This window comes from Oncorhynchus tshawytscha, linkage group LG26 (genome assembly GCF_018296145.1).
Source record: "Oncorhynchus tshawytscha isolate Ot180627B linkage group LG26, Otsh_v2.0, whole genome shotgun sequence".
Lineage (NCBI taxonomy): Eukaryota > Metazoa > Chordata > Actinopteri > Salmoniformes > Salmonidae > Oncorhynchus > Oncorhynchus tshawytscha.
In genome coordinates, this window is record NC_056454.1 from 14,130,456 (window position 1) to 14,153,099 (window position 22,644).

Consider the following 22,644-nt stretch of genomic DNA (forward strand, 5'->3'; position numbering starts at 1 on the left):
AGTCATAGTAAGTACATTTTTCCTCTATAAAGTAGCAAAGTCAGAGCTAATAAGGGGGGAAAGTCAAGTGAGAGTGTTAGTTAAGACAGGCAGCACTTAAAGTACATCTAGCTAGCAAAAAGACAGTACTAGACGACAACAGATTAAGACAACAATTATACTTATCACTCCTGGAGATATCAGGAGTCCTCTAGCTATAGAATTAAGCAGGAATATTAAAATAAATAGTTAAAATGTAAAAAGGCCTGATTAGCAGGAATTTAGTAAACAATTATTTTGCTCAACCAGGCAGTTGATATGTCAGTAAAAAGTATGGTGGACTCAGAATAGGGTATATTAAAAAAAAATATATATATATATATATATATATATATATATACTTATTATGGTGAAAAATTTAATTGAATTGTTGACAACACACTATATATTAGGCAACATAAATTGGTTAAACTACATTTCATGACCCATGGGGTCAATTAATCAATACTCAGACGTAAGGTCGCCTATAAATGAATACCTAGAATAGTAATAAAAACTGCACTTTGTCATATATTAACTCAAAATGTAGTCCGAACAAGTGGGAAACATGGTGGAAGAATTTTAAGAAAAACATTTTGACGGAAATTGCAATACACACCACCTGAAAAAGCATTCATTACAATGTAATTGGATACTCATGTTTGGGCATACACAATTACCAATTTACCAACCTATAAAAGCCATTGAACCAGACCTAAAGTGCATTTGGTAATATTGTTGAGATTAGTACAAATGCTATAGAATTGACATTCTAATATGGCATTGCGGGTATGACCTTATTTTGCCTTCTCAACCGCCTGGTAGAGCTCTGTAATTTCCAAAATAAACATAAAGATTTTTTTTTTTTAACTATCGGAATTTCTAATTTGAGTTGTTAGTAATAGGAATTTAAGGGTAAATAATAGTTTCAACAAGTTTTTCAAGAAGAGACAGTAATAGGGTTAAGGAACAGTGCGACCATTTACGGAACACCTGCAACCATTTAAGGAACAGCGTAACAATTAAAGTAACAGGGTAACCATTTAAAGGAACAGTGTAACCATTTAAATGACTGTGTAACCATTTAAAGGAACAGTGTAACCATTTAAAGGACTGTGTAACCATTTAAAGGAACAGTGTAACCATTTAAAGGACAGTGTAACCATTTAAAGGAACAGTGTAACCATTTAAAGGACAGTGTAACCATTTAAAGGAACAGTGTAACCATTTAAAGGACAGTGTAACCATTGAAGGTGCATTGGCCTTACAGCAGAGATGGAGCTCCTCATCTGAATTGTCTCCACAGTCGTTGTCTCCGTCACATTTCCAGTAGGGCTGCACACACACATGGTTCCTACACTCAAATAGGAACGGTGGGCAAAAAGTGCCATTGGGATAACGGGTTGCTGCAAACGAAAGATAAATGGCCCATTACAAATCAAATTCACAGTTGTAACTTGAATTTAGATAACTGTAGAGGGTGCTGTAGTAACATAATGATTGTTCTGGACCCAATGTGTTTTGTTCATCTGAAGAGATAGGAGCCCAGTGAGTAAAACTGGTTGAAAAGACATCATTTCAACCAGTTTTGCCATTGAAATTATGTCTTTTTTATCCAGTTTTGCTCACTGGGAGCGTTGTATTTGACATCAGCCCATAGACACATCTATGATAATATCTAACACTTACGACATGATAACTCATCAGTGTAGTCCATGCAGTCGGCATTGCCGTCACATTTGAAGCGGTCGGCGATGCAGTGGCCACTGCCACACTGGAAGTAGCCCATGTGACAGATCCGCAGCTCTGCAGCACAGCCATGCCAGCACAACTCATAATTAATAGGTATTAATGAACCCATTTGAATACAAATTCTATTTCAGTTGGCACTAATATCACTCATTTACAGTCATGCCAAGTACTGATGTATCTCAGATTCTGACCTTGTGTTCATGACTACTATAAATAAACATCTAGAATGGACTTGAATTCACAATCTGACCAGTATAATTGGCAACGGAAGAAGGAATGTCATGTCTTTCATTATGCAAAGTCAATTCATCCGGGTGGTCCTTTCTGTGTATCCCGTTCCTCAAAAAGGTGACGTTTTAGTGCCTCTTTGCTTAGCGCTGTATTCCCTCACACATGAATAAGCCAAGCCAGCGGCAAAACAAAGAGCCTCCACTCACCACAGTCCCTTTCATCCGAGTTGTCCTCACAGTCGTTGTCATGGTCACAGACCCAGCGGTCGGGAATGCAGTGCAGATTATCGCAGCGAAACTCGCTCTCGGAGCACACACGCGGGCCTGGGGGGGAACACAGAGAGGGGAACTAAAGAATTATCACCGCACACGAGAATACTAAATTAGTCGTCATTGCCACAGTCCAAACAAACACGATGTAGACACAGCTGACAGAGGGTGTCCCAGTATTACTACATTATCCTGTGATTGTTTGCTATTTTCCATACAAACCAGACACTGCATTGATACATACTGTAGTTATATTCCCTCAATTGGGTTATGGCAAAAGCTGTGACTTGCTTTTTGTACATTATCAAATGATCTCAAAGACCCCGACCAATCATGTCAGTCATTTTTCTGTGGTGAGTTCATGATGGAATTCAGTGGAGGTGTTCTCTCACTACGCATAACCCCTACAGCTACAAGGGGAGTGGCAGCAAAAAAACACAAATTTTCATCATACAACACAGTGATTTTCCGCGAGACATTAGTTGTTCATTGAAGCATAGATATTATCCTCATTAGCCGGCATGTTCTCAGACTTGTTTAAATTCTCCAGAGCCGAGGTGGCCGACTCCCTCACTCCCCTCCGTCTGACATGCTGAGGACAAGCTGTTTCGCTAGCAGCTGATAAGCCCGCCCCAAATAACACTGCTTCGAAGACAGGAGTGTTGTCTTTTGCAAGAGCACTTTGTTATCTTAACAGGTCCATTCTTTGCCATCAACACCCCTATTTCATCTGGGTGACTCACTGTGTCTGAGCTACAATGGAATACTCCATTAGAATTGCTCAGAGACTCACCAAAACCAGGACTATATAAGTATCCAGTTGTCTGAGTTAGCCCATAACTGCTAAGCAGACACATAGGGCCGGTTGCACCAGTTGGACTTTAAAAGGTTGGGCTTAAAAGGACGAGATAGAGTTACGACCTAGTTATGCTCAACTTGTGCAACCAGCCCATGAAGGCTCAGTGTAGAGGTCCCAATGCGAGCCAGCCAGGCAATCTAAGGTTCAGGTGTTAAGTATACTGAAGAAAAAATATAAACGCAACATACACATTTCAAAGATTCAACTGAGTTACAGTTCATATGAGGAAATCAGTTAATTGAAATAAATTCATTAGGCCCTAACCTATGGATTTCCCATGACTGGGAATACAGATATACATCTGTTGGTCAAAGTTACTGTACCTTAAAAGAAATGGGACTTTACAATGGGCCTCAGGATCTTGTCACGGTATTTCTGTGCATTCAAATTGCCATCGATAAAATGCAATTGTGTTCGTTGTCCATAGCTTATGCTTGCCCATACCATAACCCCACCGCCACCATGGGGCACTCTGTTCACAATGTTGACATCAGCAAACCGCTCGCCCATATGACGCCATACACGTGGTGTGCTGTTGTGCGGTCGGTAGGAAAGTACTGCCAAATTCTCTAAAATGACATTGGAGGTGGCTTATGGTAGAGAAATTAACATTCAATTCTCTGGTGGACATTCCTGCAGTCTGCATGCCAATTGCATGCTCCCTCAAAACTTGAGACATTTGTGGCATTGTCTTGGTGACAAAACTGCACATTTTAGAGTGGCCTTTTACTGTCCCCTGCACAAGGTGTACCTGTATAATGATCATTGTCACACCCTGACCTTAGAGATCCTTATCATTCTCTATGTTTGGTTAGGTCAGGGTGTGACTCGGGTGGGAACGTCTATGTTTTCTATTTCTTCATTTTTGGCCATGTGTGGTTCCCAATCAGAGGCAGCTGTCTATCGTTGTCTCTGATTGGGGTCATATATAAGTTGTCATTTTCCTGTTGGGTTTTGTGGGATCTTGTTTTCTGTTTAGTGTCTGTACCTGACAGAACTGTGCACTGTCGTTTTCACTTTGATGAAAACGTTGTTTTTCTTTGAGTGTTTAAAAAAAAAAAAAAATATCATGAACACTTTCCACGCCGCTATTTGGTCCACTCCTTTCGACGAGAACCGTTACAATCATGCTGTTTAACCAGCTACTTGATATGCCACACATGCAGGTGGATGGATTATCTTGGCAAAGGATAAATGTTCACTAACAGGGATGTAAACAAATTTGTGCACAACAATTTAGAGCAATAAGCTTTTTGTAAGTATGGAACATTTCTGGGATCTTTGTTTTCAGCTCATGAAACATGGGACCAACACTTTACATGTTGCGTTTATATTTTTTGTTCAGTGTAGATACAGTACTAGATAGTTAATGGTGGTTAGATGTACTGTAGAACTCACTGCAGGCACGCTCATCCGAGCTGTCCCCACAGTCATTGTCCCCGTCACACCTCCAGCGCAGAGGGACACACTGGTGGTTGTCACAGCGGAAGTCCCCCAGAGGGTCACATGTCACCTCCTCTGAAACACACACATGGATATGAGATAAGAAACAAAAGACGACACATTTACACTTCAGCTAATCCTTCTTATTGTTCTTACCATTCTTATCCTTCTTAACATTCTTATTGTTCTTACCATTCTTATCCTTATTATCCTTCTCATCATTCTTATTGTTCTTATCATTCTTATTGTTCTTACCATTCTTATCCTTATTATCCCTGTCATCATTCTTATCCTTCTTATTGTTCTTATCCTTTAGTTTTATCTTTAATGTTTTTCGGCCAAACATTGCACTGGCGCAAACACATATAGTTGATTTTTTTACTTGCTGAAAAATCAATGGTTCATTACAGCGATGTTACTTCTCCTCTTTCGACCAAATTACAAGACTGTTATGATGTTACAGCTACAACCAACCATTGGTACTACAAGACACTGTCAGACTAATGAGAAATTCTTCAACACTGTGCCTCCTACTATTTAATATAGCGTCGATGATAACTACTAGACCACAGTGCTGAACTGAGAGGTGCCCTCTGGTTTTTTAATTAAAGCAGAGCTCATCATGCAGAGGGGAGGGCAGCATGTCTGAAGTGGGTGAGCTCTGAGCTATGCCAGGTCTATAGGAGAGGACAGGAGAGGAGGAGAGCAGAGCTGCGCTGTCTCTACCACACAGTGCCGGAGGTTTGAAAGATAGTGGATCCAGGCCCTCCTTGCTCTTCACCTGGCCCGGCCGCTGGCTGCATTCTCTAACAGAGATTAGCACGGATCTTCCCTCTAGCGCGGGGATGGCACTAATGGAGTGAGGGCCTCTGATAAGAGACGGGAGGGCCAGGGATGCTGCTGTGTAGATCGGGGCGCAGTACAAAGAGCGCAGTGTGAACCTTGCCCCATTACACATGCACACGCAGACACACGCACACTCTCTCACACACACACAGGCCATAAATCCAGAGCGTTCTCTCACGGGGAGGTGAATAGAGCAGGCGGTGAGTACCTCTCCATCACTACCTCCTGCTGTCACACTATGTAATGTTCCCGCTAACAACCCTTCATTCACTCTCAACACACATTGTTACCTCACACAAAGACTCTTTTATTCAGCACGGTGGGTTTGCACCATTGGTCGATTTATGTCAGGACGCTGGTGTTTCTGTGGACTCACCGCAGCCCTGCTCATCACTGTTGTCCCTGCAGTCGTTGTGACCGTTGCACACAGACCACAGTGGCACACAGCGGTAGTTGGTCCTGCAGTCAAACTGGGTGTGGTTGTCACAGCGATAAGACGGCCCCACTGCGAAAAGACCACGTCAAAGAAGTCAATAACAAAGACGAAGTCTTTCAATCATATCTGGCGGGAGCAAACAGCTATCAATTGTGATTTTCCACAGTTTAGGATGAACAGATCTCAATAGGCTCACTGTAGCAATCCCACCCAATCCCTACAGTTAACCGGGCGTGATTTCACCACGTGATTCTCTGTGTTGTGCGTGTCACTCACTGCACTCTTCCAGAGGCTCGTCGGAGTTGTCGCCACAGTCGTCGTCCACGTCACACATCCAGTTCTGGGGGATGCAGCGTCCGTTACGGCACTTGGACTGTCCGGGCCGGCAGGTCCTGCTGGAGCAGTGAGTGGGCTCCTCGTCAGAGCCGTCGCCACAGTCGTCCTCCCCGTCACACTGCCACGCCTCTGGGATGCACCTCTTACTGGTGCACTGCCACTGGTGGGTCTCGCACTGATGAGTGGCTGAACAGACAAACAGTCAATTCAGTTGAAACACTCTACATTGATCCATCCCTGGTATTGAACGACAAAAGATCACAACTCATGGGAAATCAACAATTGGAATAACAATGTTATCAAGCAATTACAAAGACTGTTTCATGTGTTCTCTGAAAACAGAAATTACAGAGCTAAATGCCACCCACCACACAGCACAGGATCTTCATCAGAGCCATCATGGCAGTCCTGGTTGCTGTTGCACAGGAAGTGGGGGCTGGTGCAGTTTCCATCGTTGCACTGGAACTGGCCCAGTTGGCAGTGGCGACTGGGGCAGGTGGAGGGCTCATCAGAGCCGTCTCTGCAGTCCCTCTGGCCGTCACACTTCCACCAGATGGGGATGCAGCTGTGGAGGAGATGAAGGGCAATACTCTTCAGGGCTCACCAATGCCACAATTGTATAAAATAAAGAGAATGTGTGTATCGCAGTAGAACTCTGAGGTGAACTCCCACTCACCGCTCATTATCCGCACATCTGTACTGGGTGCTGGTGCACATGGGCAGGCAGCGAGCCACCCCCCCCAGCTGTAAAGTCAGGAAGTGGTCTGGGCATTCACAGGTGTGACCCCGCCCCCCGTCGCGGAGCAGACACAGGTGGGAGCAGCCTCCATTGTTCACTGCACAGGGGTTGGTCACTGGGGGGGAGAGAGGGGGTCAGGGAATCAGTCAGGCATTCAATGCAGCTGGGCAAACACAGGCCCGGCATTGTGTCAATGTAAACACTTGAATGGATCTAACAGGCAGGAAACGTCAGGATAATGAAGTGATAGCAATCTGAGTGTGAAGGAATGGATGTTGATCCAGGAGAAGAGGAGACTCAGATTACTGTCTCCTAGACTGAGACTGACCTATGGGCTGCCTATAGGGATGGCACACGTGGATGTCGAAGGGTCTGTGTGTGGTGTTGACCAGAGACTGGCGGCCGGATCCGTCGTATTTGTTGCCTTTCTCCACTGTACGGGTGTTCCAGTCAGTCCAGTACACAGTCTCCTCAAACACAGTCAGGGCAAAAGGATGGGGCAGTATCCCGTCATACACGGTGTGTCTGTGATGTCCCTCCAGGTCTGAGAACCTGAGGAGAAGAGGAGTAGGATTACAGGAGGCCTTTAGGCATTTCGGGAACAAAGCAAGACTGCATGGCAATATGAAGCAGGGTCTTACTCAATGTAGTTGAGATGGGCATCCGACCAGTAGAGCTTGTCATTGCTGTAGTCGATAGTGACCCCATTGGGCCACTCGATCTTAGTGGTGATGATTGCGGTCTTGTTGGTGCCGTCCATTCCAACACGGCCTATGAAGGCTTTGTCCCCCCAATCTGTCCAGTAGACATATCTGACAGGGATCAAATGGGTTGAGATTATTGGCTTATCGAATGAATCAAGAATAAATGAACTATTCCTCATTTTGACCGTGTAATGGTGAGTGATTAGATTTACTCACCCATATTTGGGATGGAGAACGAGCGCCCTGGGGTTTTCAAAGCAGTAGGTGTTATTGGCGTCCACACAGTGTTCAGCCAGTTTCTTCACAAAGCGTCCGTCCAGTTCAGACACTTTGAGACAGTCCAGGAAACTGTCCGCCCAGTAGAGTTTCCTGGCCACCCAGTCGACCGCCAGGCCCTCTCCATGGAGCACCCCGTTCACCACCACTTCCCTGTTACTGCCGTTATAGAACATCCGCTCAATCACCCTGCGACTCACATCAATCCAATAGAACCTCTTGTCCACGCGGTCAAAGTCCATGGCCACCACGCTGGTCAGGCCCTGCAGGATGAGGGAGTAGGCCTCTCCGTCCGTGGACAGGTTACGAAGATAATAGCGGTTACTGAAGATGAGGTAGGGCGTAATGTTGCTGTTCTGACGACAGCTGTGGCCATCCGGTTCCCGCAGGAACCCGGGGGCACATTTACACATGTAGGAGCCCACCGTGTTCTCACACACCTGACTACACACGCTGGGCGTCTCCGCACACTCGTTGACGTCGTCGCAGGTCTTGTTGTCGGACATGAGGCGGTAGCCGGGGCGACAGGTGCAGATGAAGCTGGTGGGTGTGTCAGTGCAGTTCTGGTCACAGTGGTGCATAGAGGGGTTGGTGCATTCATTTATTCCTGCATCCAGGACAAGAGAGAACACGCATTAGAGGAGATTGCCTATGAATCCAACACCACACTGCTGCTCTGCTGTGATACTAAATGGCTATATGAGCGTTGTAGTTTATGTTTTTACATTTTATATAACTTAATATGTTTTATTGCTTATATATCATGCACTCACCACAGCCCTTCTCGTCACTGTTGTCTGAGCAGTCGTCGGTACGGTCACACACGTTGACGATCGGGACACAGTGTCCGTTGTCACACCTGAACTGCCCGGGGGGGCACGTAGGCGGTGGCATGCGGCACAGGTGGTCAAGCTCATCGGACTCGTCCCCGCAGTCGTTGTCCCCGTCACATATGAAGTCGCGGGACACACAGCGTCCGTTTTGACAGGTGAACTGGTGCTGCTGACATGGCTGGTAGGTGCAGCCCTGCTCGTCACTGCTGTCCCCACAGTCATTCCTCCGGTCACACCTGCCATCAAACACATCAGTCACTCAGTGTGCTTCGCCGTACACCAGGGGGTGCTGCTGCCCAGTCCACACACTCACACTGTAGTCTCATCATCTACTGAACAGTGTGACTCATTCAAGACATCTGACAAATGTCACTGTTATGTCTCTGTCAAGTCCGAGTTGCCAAACCTGTAGGAGCTGCGTATGCAGAGGCCGTTGCTGCAGGTGAACTCGTTGACACCACATGATCGGCGCGTGCAGTTCTGATGCTCGTCCAACGCGTCCGCACAGTCCGCATCGCCGTCACACACCCAATCACGAGGGATGCACTTCCGCTGTGGCGCTTGGTTGTTCACACAGGTAAACTCCAAAGCTGAGCATGTGCGGTTGTCTAACAAAACAGAGGGGGGCAGGATAAATGACGCCAAATTAGAGACGTTTCAAGATTATGAAGACTCCCGAGACTGGACCTGAAATTTCTCGCGATCCAAACATTCCTAAGTGTATTTCAGGACCTCTAGCCGTGACTTCGGTTTCCTATCCATCTAATGTGATTGAGCCCTATTGTTTGAAGTGAGACTCCTGCCGAGGCCCGTGGTGCGCTGAAGCCATGCGCTCCAGGCTCCTTATTGTCAGAGCCCACATTGGTGAGGGATGACATAATAGTTTAGTTCCACCCTGAGCCTGGGAGCTGCGACAGACACAAAGTAATGAGTGAGGCAGGGGAAATCAGGAATGTGAGCTCCTTGGACTCTGGCCGGAGACCTTCAACAAGAGCCAGTATCCACCCCCCACAAACCCAGCATGTATCCTGATCCCTCAGTGTCTGACTCCTGATAGAGAGAGAGAGAGAGAGAGAGAGAGAGAGAGAGGAGGTAGAGGAGAGGAATTCACACTCACCACAGTTGTGTCTCTGGTCCTCGTCACTCATGTCTCCACAATCATTGTCCCCGTCGCAGATCCAGGAGGAAGCGATGCACCTGCCGTCGTCACAGGGGAACTGGTCAGTGTTGCAGGTTCTCACCAGGGTGGCTGCAGGGAATCAAAGGTCAAAGCAAACCATGTGAAAACTGATTACAATTAGAATACTATTGTCCTCTAAATACAAATATGTCAGTCACTTAAAACTTCCCTTTACATGTTCTGATTGACTTCAACTAGTAAAGACAACAGGTAATGCACATTCCAATCTATGGTGTTCTATTGAAACACTAGATAAAGTGAGGCTGTGTAATTACCCTGGGACAAAAGGAAGAGGAAAGGAAGAGAGGGAAGGTAGCGAGGAAAGGAAGAGAGGAAATGAAGGGAGGAAAGGGGAGGGGCTGTGTTTGTCATAGGAGACTAGTGGGCGTCACTATGGAGGAATGTGGCAGACAGTGGGAGGCCGGACTGACTGACTGACCACATCACTAACAAAGGCATACACTACTGACACATCACCAACAGCACGCACGCACACACACACACACACAGAAAATAAACCAATCATTCACGACTGTCAACTCAGGAGAACAAATGAATAATGACTCCATTCTGAGAACCTAGTTGAATCTCTCTTGCTTAGCGTAGTGAGTGAAGGAGAGCTGTGGTACGTACTACAGGAGGAGGGCTCATCGGAGCCGTCAGCACAGTCGGTACCCCCATCACAGTACCAATGGGCTGGGATACAGCGGCCACTGGAGCAGCGGAACTCGTTCTGGGCACAAGTGGAGGTGGCTGGAAGGAGAGAAACAGACATGGTAAGGTCATTTAGGGGTCACTCTCCTCTCAAAACCCAGTTATTGTGCTTCCAAAAGGGCACACTATTCCCTATATAGCGCACTATATAAGGGCATAGGGGGCCATTTCAGACGCCCCCTTACTGTACAGAACAGGCCTGGGGGACTCACCACAGTGTGTAGGGCTCTCGTCACTCATGTCCCCACAGTCGTTGTCCCCGTCACACAGGTAGGAGCGGGGGATGCAGATGTTGGTGGATGTACACTTAGTGTGTTCTGGCTGACATGTTCGCTCCGCTGAGATACATGACAAGAAGAGGATTGGTGTTATTGTTGAGTATATATATTTTAGTATACAGTGCCAGTCAAAAGTTTGGACACAGCTACTCATTCAAGGGATTTTCTTCATTTGTACTATTTTCTACATTGTAGAATAATTGTGGATATATCAATACTATGAAATAACACATATGGAATCATGTAGTAACCAAAAAAGTGTCAAACAAATGTTATATTTGGAATATTCAAAGTAGCCACCCTTTGCCTTGATTATAGCTTTGTACACTCTTGACGTTCTCTCAACCAGCTTCATGAGGTAGTCACCTGGAATGCATTTCAATGAACAGGTGTGCCTTGTTAAAAGTACATTTTTTGAATTTATTTCCTTCTTAATGCGTTTGGGCCAATCAGTTGTGTTGTGACAAGGTAGGGTTGGTATAAAGAAGATAGCCCTATTTGGTCCATATTATGAGAAGAACAGCTCAAATAAGCAAAGGGAAACGACAGTCCATCATTACTTTAAGACATGAAGGTCAGTGCAATCCGGAAAATTTCAAGAACTTTGAAAGTTTCTTCAAGTGCAGTCACAAAAACCATCAAGCGCTATGATGAAACTGTCTCTCATGAGGACCGCCACAGGAAAGGAAGACCTGGAGTTACCTCTGCTGCAGAGGATAAGTGTCACACCCCGATCTGTTTCACCTGGCTTGTGCTTGTCTCCACCCCCCTCCAGTTATTGCCCATTTTCCCCATAATCCTCTGTGCATTTATACCTGTGTTTTCTGATAGTACGAACTGGCCATGACTGACCCAGCAGACTCGGACCAGCTCCGCAATGCCGTTTCCTCCCAAGGAGTCACCATTGGGAGACACAATGAGTTACTTCGAGGTCTTTTGGAAGGGTTGAATACATTGCTGGAGCAATTTGGTGGATTGTCTGTTAGGCAGCCAGCCACGACAGTAACCTTCCAGCACCTCAGTAACCGCTCTGTCAGCAGCGCATCTTTCCAGGCCTCCCCGGCTTCCCGAGAACCCTGCTTACCTCCTCCGGAACGCTTCGCTGGAGAATCAGGAACCTGTCCGGCATTTCTCTCCCAGTATTCCCTCATCTTCAAGCTGCAGCCCTCGTCCTTTTCCTCGGACCGCTCAAAGATAGCATACCTCATAATGCTGATGTCCGGGAGGGCCCTCGCCTGGGCTAAGGCAGTGTGGGAACAACAATTCTCCGTTATCCGGGAGAGAGGCTGCCCGGAAGTTACTCCAGCTTCGTCAAGACTCCCGCAGTGTGGCAGACTATGCTTTTGATTTCCGCACGTTGGCTGCTGAGAGTGCCTGGAACCCAGGAATCCCTGTTCGACATGTTCCTCCACGGATTATCGGAGGAGGTAAAAGACGAGCTTGCAGCCTGGGAGCTGCCTATGGATCTCGAGTCGCTCATCGCCTTGACCATCTGGATCGATGGGCGGCTATGGGAACGTAGGAGGGAAAGGAGATCTGATTCCAGTCCCACTCATTTACACAAGGATCCCACCTCACCTCTGAGGAATCCTGGAAGTCCCTGGCATCTACGTTTCAGAGAGAATCCAAGGTTACCGGAGTTTCCCCAAGAGTCTCGGAGGTCTGCAGACTCGCCTCTTCCGGAGCCGATGCAACTCGGCAGAGCTAGGTTGTCTCCAGCCGAACGTTTACGCTGACTTAACACCAAGAATTGTCTGTACGTGTCTACCTGTCCATTAAAAGACCAGACTCATCAGTAGGTATGAGTAATCTGGTGGGCTATACGGAGAATTTTCCTTCTCCCCTTACCCGTGCTCCTCTCCATGGGGCGACCAGTCAAAATCTATCTGAATACTCATTGACTCTGGGGCCGATGAGAGTTTCATGGACACTACCCTGGTGTCAGAGCTGGGCATCCCCACTCAGCCCCTCTCCAATCCCATGGATGTTAGAGAGGTGGATGGGCGCTCACATCCAGAGTGCAGCTGCAACGCTTCCTGGCATTTGCCAATTTCTATCGCCGTTTTATCTGGAGTTACAGCACCCTGGCTTTCCCCTAATCAGCACTCACCTCTCCCAAGGTCCATTTCACGTCCCCAGTTACTGACAGGGCGCACCTGGACCTTAAGCACAGCTTCACCACGGCGCCTATATTAATCCATCCGGACCCGTCCCTTCAGTTTGTGGTGGAGGTCTATGCTTCGGACGTCGGGGCTGTTCTGTCCCAGTGTTTTGCTCTGGACCTTAAGCTACATCCCTGCGCCTTCTTCTCCCATCGTATTAACACCACGGAGAGGAATTACGATGTGGGAAATCGAGAACTACTAACAGTGAAGATGGCGTTGGAGGAGTGGAGGCACTGGTTAGATGGGGCGGAACATCCATTCATTGTGTGGACGGATCACCAGAACCTGGAATATCTCCGCACCGCCAAGAGTCTCAACTTCAGGCAAGCTCGATGGGCCCTGTTTTTCACACGTTTTAATTTTACCATCTCTTACCGCCGGTGTCCAAGAATGTTAAGTTATATGCGCTTTCACGCCGCTATAGCCCCGCTGCTACACTCTCAGACCCTGAGACAATCCTTCCTACCTCGTGTCTGGCTGCTGCACTCATCTGGGGGGCCGGCTAACCAAATGTTTGTCCCAGACGCTGCCGCTCCCTGGATCCTGGAATGGGCTCATTCCTCCAGGCTTGCCTGTCACCCCGGCTCCCGTCGGACCCTGACCTTTGTTCAACACCGCTTTTGGTGGCCTACCATGGTCCCTGACGTCTCCGCGTTCGTTGCCGCCTGCACTGTCTGTGCTCATAATAAGACTCCTCGGCAAGCTCCTGTTGGCATCCTTCAACCACTTCCTGTCCCTCACCATCCCTGGTCACATGTATCTCTGGACTTCATCACTGGTCTCCCCCTGTCTGATGACAACACCCCTATCCTTGCGGTGGTGGACATGTTTTCCAAAGCCGGCCATTTCATTCCCCTCCCTAAGCTACCCTCAGCCAAGGAGACGGTGCAGCACGTCCTCCGGATCCATGGACTTCCGCTGGACATGGTCTCCGACCATGGTGCTTAGTTCTTGTCGCGGTTCTGGAAGCCATTCTGCATACCCATTGGGTCGTCAGCCAGCCTGTCTTCGCTGCCTCGTCTGAGCCAACCCCACCACCTGGAGGCAGCAACTCATGTGCGTGGAATACGCCTGCAACACCCTCCCTTGCTCAGCCACTGTCGCTGTATCTGGAAGAGAGCCCGGTCCGCTTTCCTCAAGACCACCTTCAGGTATCGACGACAAGTAGACCGCCACCGGAACCCGGCTTTAGTCTCGAGCAGAAGGTCCACTTGGGTTCCTGTATACTTTCCCCCTGTTTTATCAGACCTTTCCCCATCTCTAAGATTCTTAGCCCCTCTGCTGTTCGTCTTCTGTTGCCCGCACCCTCCGTATACATCACACTTTTCATGTATCAAGGATTAAATGTCTGTCTCACAGGCCTCTGTCTCCTCTTTCCTCTTTTCTGTACTCCTGTTCTCTTTAGTCCCTGTTTTCTAGTTCTTCCGGTTTTGACCATTCTGCCTGCCCTGACCCGAGCCTGCCTGCCGTTCTGTATCTTTTGACACTGCCCTGGATTACTGACTTCTGCCTGCCCTGACCCTGAGCCTACCTGCCGTTCTGTACCTTATGGACTCTGCCCTGAATTACCAAACTCTGCCTGGGATTGACCTGTTGTTTGCCTGTCGCCTGTTGTGTAAATAAACTTCTGTGATTCGAACTGTCTGCAACTGGGTCTTGTCCTGAGTTCTGATAATAAGTTTGTTGGAGTTAGCAGCCTCAGAAATCGGCAAATAACTGCATCTCTGATTTCAGCTCAAATAAATGCTTCACACAGTTCAAGTAACAGACACATGTCAACATCAACTGTTCAGAGGAGACTGCGTGAATGAGGCCTTCATGGTCAAATTGCTGCAAAGAAACTACTACTAAAGGACACCAATTAGAAGAAGAGACTTGCTTGGGTCAAGAAATACAAGCAATGGACAGTTGACCGGTGGAAATCTGTCTTTTGGTCTGATGAGTCCAAATTTGAGATTATTGGTTCCAACCGCTGTGTCTTTGTGAGACTCAGAGTAGGTGAACAGATGAGCTCTGCATGTGTGGATCCCACCATATGTCACGACTTCCTTCGAAGTTGGTGCCTGTCTTTGTTCTGGCGGCGTTCGGCGGTCGTCGTCACCGGCTTTGTAGCTGCCACCGATCCACGTTTCTTTTTCCATTTGTTATGTCTTGTTTGTACACACCTGGTTCCCATTATGTTATTATTATTTCCCTATTTAACCCTCTGGTTCTCATTATGTTTTGTGCGTGATTGTTCCTGGTTTTGTGTTAATCATTTGTGTTAGGGTTTGTTATCCCTGCGTGGATTTATTGGCTGATTATTTTTCAGAGTAAAGTACGTTATTTTACTCAGTTCTGTGTCCTGCGCCTGACTCCGTCCTCACCTCTGCACAACTGACACTTGACACCGTAAAGCATGGAGGAGGAGGTGTGATGTTGTGGGGGTGCTTTGCAGGTGACACTGTCAGTGATTTATTTAGAACTCAAGGCACACATAACCCACATGGCTACCACAGCATTCTGCAGCGATACGGCATCTGGTTTGCACTTAGTGGGACTATCATTTGTTTTTCAACAGGACCCAAAACACATATTCAGGCTGTGTAAGGGCTATTTGACCAGAAGGAGAGTGATGGAGCACTGCATCAGAAGACCTGGCCTCCACAATCACCCAACCTCAACCCAACTGAGATGGTTCGGGATGAGTTGGACCGCAGAGCGAAGGAAAAGCAGCCAATAAGTGTGGGAACTCCTTCAAGACTGTAGGAAAAGTATTCCAGGTGACCACCTCATGAAGTTGGTTGAGAGAATGCCAAGAGTGTGCAAAGCTGTCATCAAGGTAAAGGGTGGCTACTTTGAAGAATGATTTGTTTTTAGATTTGTAAAACACTTGTTTTAGTAACTACATTATTCCATGTGTTATTTCATAGTTTTGATGTTTTCACTATTATTCTACAATGTAGAAAATAGTCAAAATAAAAATAAAAACTTGAATGAGTAGGTGTGTCCAAACTTTTGACTGGTACTGTATATTTTAGTGACTTTTACAACACAAAAACATATCTAATCTTCATGAACTAATCTTTTTACTTTAGATTTGTAACCAAGTTTTGTTTTGAGGACTTACGGCAGTTTTGTTCGTCCGAGGTGCCGTTGTCATAACAGTTGTTGATGCCATTGCAGATGTAGTCCTTGGCGATGCAGCGTCCGTTGTTGCAGGGGAACTCAGTGTTGGGATCGCACGGACTGAACAGGCAGCCTACCTCATCACTGTTATCCCCACAGTCGTTGTAGTGGTCACAGCGGTAGTGGTAGGGCACACAGCGACCATTCCCACAAGTGAACACAGTGGGCTCGCAGGTGTGGAAGGCTGTCAATCAAACCAGATACAACATTATCAGAGCTCTAGCCAATGGACAGGGAGAGCAGGTGAAGATGGACGGGTGTACAATATAGAGGCGGGCTTTACCTGACAAGGCAATAAATGCGGCTGCCATTTGCACTTGGACTGCATGTAAGATGTAAGTACATGTATTCATTAGTTTAGGATGGGGTCAGTAGAAATAAACAAGCAGCACTAAATAGCTACAATAGATTAGTGAACTGCAAGCATACACACCGGAAGTTTGGAAATCATTCTTGGATCCTGTAAAATGTTTGTTGCAGTGAGAAACAGAAGGCTGGTTAGAGGCAGCATGTTAAAGACAGTTAAGAGTAGTTCAGAGAGTGAAGGACAGAGCAGGTGCAGTGATAAATCAATCATAATTAGCTGTAATCACAACCACATTCAAGACATGCAAAATCATCACATTGCAAGATATTTCTAAATAGACGAGACAAACAAATATGATTTGAGAAAACAGGCACTACTTGTGGCCACTGAGCACCATACCACAGACTCTCTCCAGTTCGTCGCTTCCGTCCCCACAGTCATTGTCATTGTCACACTTCCACTGAGCACGGATACAGCGTCCATTCATACAGGTGAACTGGCCTTCCTGGCAGCGGGTCCCGTTGTCAGGGATACAGTGCTTGTTGTCGGCCAGGTACCAGCGACCCTCTGAGGGACACTGACACTCAGCACCCTGGGGCCCTGCGGAGAGGGACAGGGGGACAGGCATCAGACGGATGGGGGGGTATGACAGACAGGCGTACCACAGCCCAACTCACATGATCCCAAAACAACATTACAACACCAAAACAATAGGATGCTAGAGAAGATCACATTTTCAATGGAAGTTTGGTCCAACTCCGACATTTAGCTCAGAAACTACAGCCTGCTTCTATTTGATCAGAAAACTTGAGGATTAAAACAGGGCCATAACTTCTAGTACCTGGGGTACAGATGTGACTGCAGCCTCCGTTGAACTGCTGACATGGGCTGTTGCACTGTTGCTGCTTGTTGCTGGCCAGCACATGGACGTCCATAGGCCTGGATGGAAGGTTCTGGGTCATCACCCTCTGGTCAGACCCATCGTGCTTGTTAGCCCGGTAGATACTGCGTGTGTTCCAGTCAGTCCAGTAGATGTACTGGCCATACATGGTCATGGCGAAAGGGTAAATGGCTGTGCTGACGATGACCTCCCGATTGGCCCCGGTGAGAGAGCAGCGCTCAATCTTCTGTCTGATAACCAAAACCAGCACATATCTTTAGCATCAACATGAAAGGACAACGAATGACTTGTGAGAAGAAGGTAGCTTTATAAGAGGGTCTTACAGGCTGGCATCTGCCCAGTACAGTCTCTGCTCTTCATAGTCCAGGGTCAGCCCATTGGGCCACACCAGACTACTGTTTACAATCTCTGCCCTGAAGTTCCCTCCCAAAGTAGAACGTTCAATCTTTGCATTCGTCCCCCAGTCTGTCCAGTACATATATCTGTGTGGCATGGAAGAAGATGAGTTTTCCCATTGTTAATCAATGATTGCACAGTATACATTCAACACATGCTGAATATGTGATACTGAGTGAGCGCTCTTGTTTTTCACAACAGAAGGAGTGAAACGGTATTAGCATTCTTGGCATTTCTGGCCAGTCTTACCCCCTGCAGGGATCCAGCATTATGGCTCTAGGCCGAGGCACATGAGCGATGATGGATCTCTGTGTCCCGTCCACTGCCATGGAGCTGATAGTCTGGTTGATGTAGTCACTGTAGTAAATCCTTTTGTTGATCCAGTCATAGGCAATACCATCAGGAGCTCCAAGATCTGCATGGACACAAAACACAACACATAATGTAGAAAAGTACTGCAATAAGCAAATAGCACAAAAAAAGGTGAAACCAGATCATTAATTACAGTATGATTTTGTAACATAACAAAACAAATCTAGCTGTTAAGTGTCTTACCTGAAGCCACCACTACTGGAGGTGAGGGAGGAGATGAAAGACTGATGAAGCTAATCTTGCTGCTCCCAGCCCCTGAGCTCTGGGTGAAGTAGATCCTATTGTCTGTGCGGTCAAAGTCCAGGGCCACAGAGGTGCCGGGCACGTTGACCACAGGGAAGGGCAGTCCGTGGTCGTCCGTGTCCAAATGTAGGCTCTGCACCGTACTCTCTGTTGTAAAGATGAGGTAATCATCCCGCGACACCACACAGCCCTTGTTGTCCGTCCCCAGGTTGCCAAAGGCACAGCCACACTTCTTGGTCTGGTTCCCGGGGAGGGCGAAGCAGAAGTGGGCACAGCCTCCATTGGTCTCCAGGCAGGGATTGTTGTTGAGCTGCTGGGCCGAGCTGGGCTGGATACGCTGGTCATAGATGGTCACGTCTCTCAGCATGTTGATGTTGTCTCTGATGACTGTAGGCTGCTCTGTACTGCCAGGCTCCTTACTGGCCTGGAACACCTTCTTCAGGTTCCTGTCCACCCAGATGATGCTAGTCTCAAACACAGTGATGCCATAGGGAGTCGGGTAACGACTCCCAAACCGGACTACCTCTGTCTCGCCCCCCTGAGGGTCGACCCGGGCTATCATATCCAGAGAGTCATCCACCCAGTAGACATATCCAGTCTGGTAGTCCAGAGCCAGACCTCGCGGGGTTATAATCCCAGACGACACCAGCACAGTGCGGTTGGTCCCGTCCAGCAGAGCTCGCTCAATCTTGGGGTTCTGTCCGTAATCTGCCCAGAACAGGTATCTGTTTTTAGGGTCCACCACGATGTGGCGTGGCATGTCCACTTGAGTCTTCAACAGCACACGTCTGAAAGTGGTGTTCAAGCGCAGAACCTCCACATAGGTCTCCGTCAGGAAAGCATTCGTGAAATAGAGGTTTCCTGAAAAGCCAAATTGACATATATAAGTGAAAGGGTAATGGGGATTAGATGATGTAGGAAAGGCCTGTGGTCATGTAGTTCTTATTGAGTGGTTGCGTAAGGACAGAGTAAGCCTGCTAATTTGCATAGTCACCAGGAGCTGGTTTCCCACACCCAGATTAAGCCTATTTCTGGACAGCAAAAGCAGAAATAGGCTTATATATAGTCTGGGTCCGGGAAACCGGCATTTGTTTAGTATAACCATCATTTAAATCCTTATTGGCCACAGTACCAAGATAAGTAGCATTCTCCTGTCCATTATACTCATTTCTTTCCAGTCAACTGACTGTTATATAAACCAGCCTGCTCTCTGGAGTCAGGCCCTGTGTTGAAGCCTCTTACGCTGTATCCATGGATACCTACTACTGGCTGACCTTTACTTCCTCTACCTGCTGTAGGGCCCATAGAGAATGACAAAGGCCTCTAGTGGCCAAAAGGCCATTTTAGCATAGGCAGTGCCATTGTGGGCTTCTACAATGCTTCCGCCATTTTAAAGTAGTCAAAGTAGTCAACTGGGCAGGGGTTCCAATGGGTTGTGCCTACCTGGCAGAATAATGTCATGATTATTTGTATCAATCCTGTGGCCATTTGTTTTGCAAACTCTGCAATCACACAAGCGCTACAGAAACACAGCTAACCAAACAATGGTCTCTGGCTGGTGCACAGTTTAATTAAAGGGTAACTACACCCCAAATTCTAAACGTCTTAGATATTTCCCAGAACTCAAAGGTGGTCTCCGGATGTTGTTAAAGGATTGTTGTGGACTTAAATCATCGAATGTAGGATGTTTTTCTATTAACTAAGTGTGATTTTGAATAACCCCCAAAAAAAAAAAAAAAAAAAAAAAAAAAAACTGGGAAAAACAGAAACCTGGAAAAACAAAATGGAGAAAAGGGAATTTGGGAAAAAAACAAACAGAATCAGGCAAAAAATAAAACAGATTTTATAGAGCCCTACTTCTGGCATAATTGAAACACTTTTCATTTGAGCTCTCTGAACATGCCTACCTGCAGCCCAGTCCACGGCGATACCTCGTATCCCGTTGCGTCCGATTCCAGACGTGACCACACTGTCGAAACCTGCTCCGTCAGACTTGATCCGGCGGATTCCATTCTGAGATGTCACGGTGCTGCTGAAGTCACACCAGTAGAGGAACCCAGAGGGCATGTGGACGTCCACATGCAAAGCATTGCGGCCTGCACGACACAACCAGAGATGTAAGACACAAACACTTCAGTGGTTGCTTCAATGTCACACTGTCACATCAGAGTATATTGTCTGAGAACCAAACAAAGTGTTGTTTCCTTGGTATCATGTAACATTCATAAAGCATCCATAAAGCCTCCACATGCATGACATACAGAATTAGAATGCCCTGCAGCAGGAGTTTTATATCTGAACAACACCTACCTCTCCCAGCCACTGGCACCATGGCCTCAGAGTGGTCAGCCCCCTCCAGACTGAAACCTTTGAGGGCAGATAGCATGGAGATGACCACGTAGGACTGGTATGAAGCACAGGTTCTGTTGTCAGCACTCAGCTTGAAGCCCGTAGCACAGGCACAGGTATACAGGCCCCCGGGCCGTGGTAGACACAGGTGCTCACACAGCCCCATGTTGTTGCTGCAGCCGTTGGATGTACCAGCCGAGGCTGCAGAGGCAAAGACCACATGGTGGATTAGGACATCATTCATATACAACAGGAGTCTGGCCAAATAGAACTAGAAATGTATTAAGAATTCCCGAAACAACTTCTAGGTCTTGGACGACAAGCGCAACGCCAGGGACGTTTCAAAATGAGACTAAACTATTACAAATGACATTACTGGAACTGAAAGTAACCTGCACCTCATTTCTTAGTCATCATTGGAAGAATCTGACGACAACACCACTTTGATACATTGTTGTCAAATCAGGCTCACGGCTGGTTTAACTCCTAGAAAACATGTCACTCACAGTATCTGCTCTGTTTTAGGGGATAAAGGAACACGGCTTGTTCCGTACACAATGCCCAGTGTTCCTAATAAAGGACGAGGAACTGGTCAACTAATAATCCACTCCGTCTCCCTAGTAATTACCCAGCAGCTATCAAAAACACCAAAGCAATACCATAATTCAGCAATGCTATTTCTTTACCACAAAAAAACAGAACAGACAGAATACGTATGTTTGCATACTGATTAAACACTCAACACAATAAAAAAAACTCCAATAAACTGGTAATCCTGATGCTTCCAACAAGTTAATGGTTCTTATTTAATTAACCAACGCTTAGGTCTCCATCCAGATCAATGGAGTGGGGTTCATATTTGCTTGGCTGTGTACCATCAGGTCCCTCAGATACTCACTCTCCCTGTAGTGCACTTTCAGTACTCTCAGTCCAGACACGTTGTCCCGCAGCACCACCTTGTTCGCACCGGTGGCCTTGTCCACGCGCTCTATCACCTCAAAGTCCCGGTCGGTGAAGTACAGGAAGCTCTCATGAACAGCAACACCCCAGGGATGGGACAAGCCTGTCACTATAGTGATGCGATTGGTCCCGTCTGGGTCGCCACGCTCAATCTATGGGGTTTTATTAATATCAAGACTGCCATTAATAACATGTCAAATATATGGATAATAGGCATTGAGGTGGACTACATAAGTGGTATATTGTTAAGAGTCAGACCCAGGAATAATAGGGCACCCTATTCCCCATATAGTGCACTTGAATCGACCAGAGCCCTATGGGCCCTTGTCAAAAGTAGTGTACTATGTAGGGAATAGGGTGGCATTTGAGACACAGGCAGTGGTTAAGGTAGTGACGGCGGCCCACCATTCCGGCGCCTGTGACAGCCCAGTACAGCTTGTTCTCACTGATGTCCACAGTGATGAACTCCACCTGATCCAGGTTGTTGGTGAACAGGGTGACAGGGTTGGAGCCGTCCAGGTCTGCAGCCGCCACCTTGGCAGGGATGCCGCTCTCTGTGCCCTGGTCTGTCCAGTACAGTTTCCTTACAGAGAGACACACGGCTATGAATACAGCCCCTCGGCATTTCCATCACCTCATATGAGACCCTCTACAACAGATTCAATCCATGTGTGAGATGAAGCGAGAAATGTGTATCTCAATTATGTCATTAAAGAAAAAAAGGAATGTCCGCAACTCTGGTAAACTCCCGTGGTGATTTCAGAAGATCCAACTGTTTTGTGCTTCTGATTACCAGAGTTGCGGACATTCCTTTTTCTTTGATACGTTCTTCTGTCCTGCAGCTGATAAGTTTTTAAAATGATGTCATT

General features: G+C 47.0%; 1 protein-coding gene across 4 annotated transcripts in view; it reads right to left on the bottom strand.

The window, feature by feature from the left end:
* lrp2a (low density lipoprotein receptor-related protein 2a) overlaps positions 1-22,644 on the bottom strand; it is a 67,044-nt gene that overhangs the window by 11,061 nt on the left and 33,339 nt on the right. For 3 of the 4 annotated variants that reach the window (XM_042306803.1, XM_042306802.1, XM_042306801.1), the window contains 28 exons: positions 22,181-22,358; positions 21,714-21,927; positions 20,777-21,016; positions 20,374-20,562; positions 18,407-19,327; positions 18,101-18,266; positions 17,779-17,937; positions 17,396-17,685; positions 16,954-17,154; positions 16,681-16,707; positions 16,531-16,569; positions 16,189-16,431; positions 10,849-10,974; positions 10,556-10,675; positions 9,860-9,991; positions 9,149-9,350; positions 8,683-8,978; positions 7,850-8,516; positions 7,571-7,741; positions 7,258-7,481; positions 6,867-7,044; positions 6,559-6,755; positions 6,131-6,376; positions 5,795-5,923; positions 4,528-4,647; positions 2,208-2,324; positions 1,708-1,824; positions 1,287-1,424 (listed from right to left, as the gene is read on the bottom strand). In XM_042306803.1, coding sequence (XP_042162737.1) covers positions 1,287-1,424; positions 1,708-1,824; positions 2,208-2,324; positions 4,528-4,647; positions 5,795-5,923; positions 6,131-6,376; positions 6,559-6,755; positions 6,867-7,044; positions 7,258-7,481; positions 7,571-7,741; positions 7,850-8,516; positions 8,683-8,978; positions 9,149-9,350; positions 9,860-9,991; positions 10,556-10,675; positions 10,849-10,974; positions 16,189-16,431; positions 16,531-16,569; positions 16,681-16,707; positions 16,954-17,154; positions 17,396-17,685; positions 17,779-17,937; positions 18,101-18,266; positions 18,407-19,327; positions 20,374-20,562; positions 20,777-21,016; positions 21,714-21,927; positions 22,181-22,358 — 6,047 coding nt within the window. The remainder of the gene's footprint in view (positions 1-1,286; positions 1,425-1,707; positions 1,825-2,207; positions 2,325-4,527; positions 4,648-5,794; positions 5,924-6,130; positions 6,377-6,558; positions 6,756-6,866; positions 7,045-7,257; positions 7,482-7,570; positions 7,742-7,849; positions 8,517-8,682; positions 8,979-9,148; positions 9,351-9,859; positions 9,992-10,555; positions 10,676-10,848; positions 10,975-16,188; positions 16,432-16,530; positions 16,570-16,680; positions 16,708-16,953; positions 17,155-17,395; positions 17,686-17,778; positions 17,938-18,100; positions 18,267-18,406; positions 19,328-20,373; positions 20,563-20,776; positions 21,017-21,713; positions 21,928-22,180; positions 22,359-22,644) is intronic. The other variant, XM_042306804.1, reaches the window with a different exon arrangement.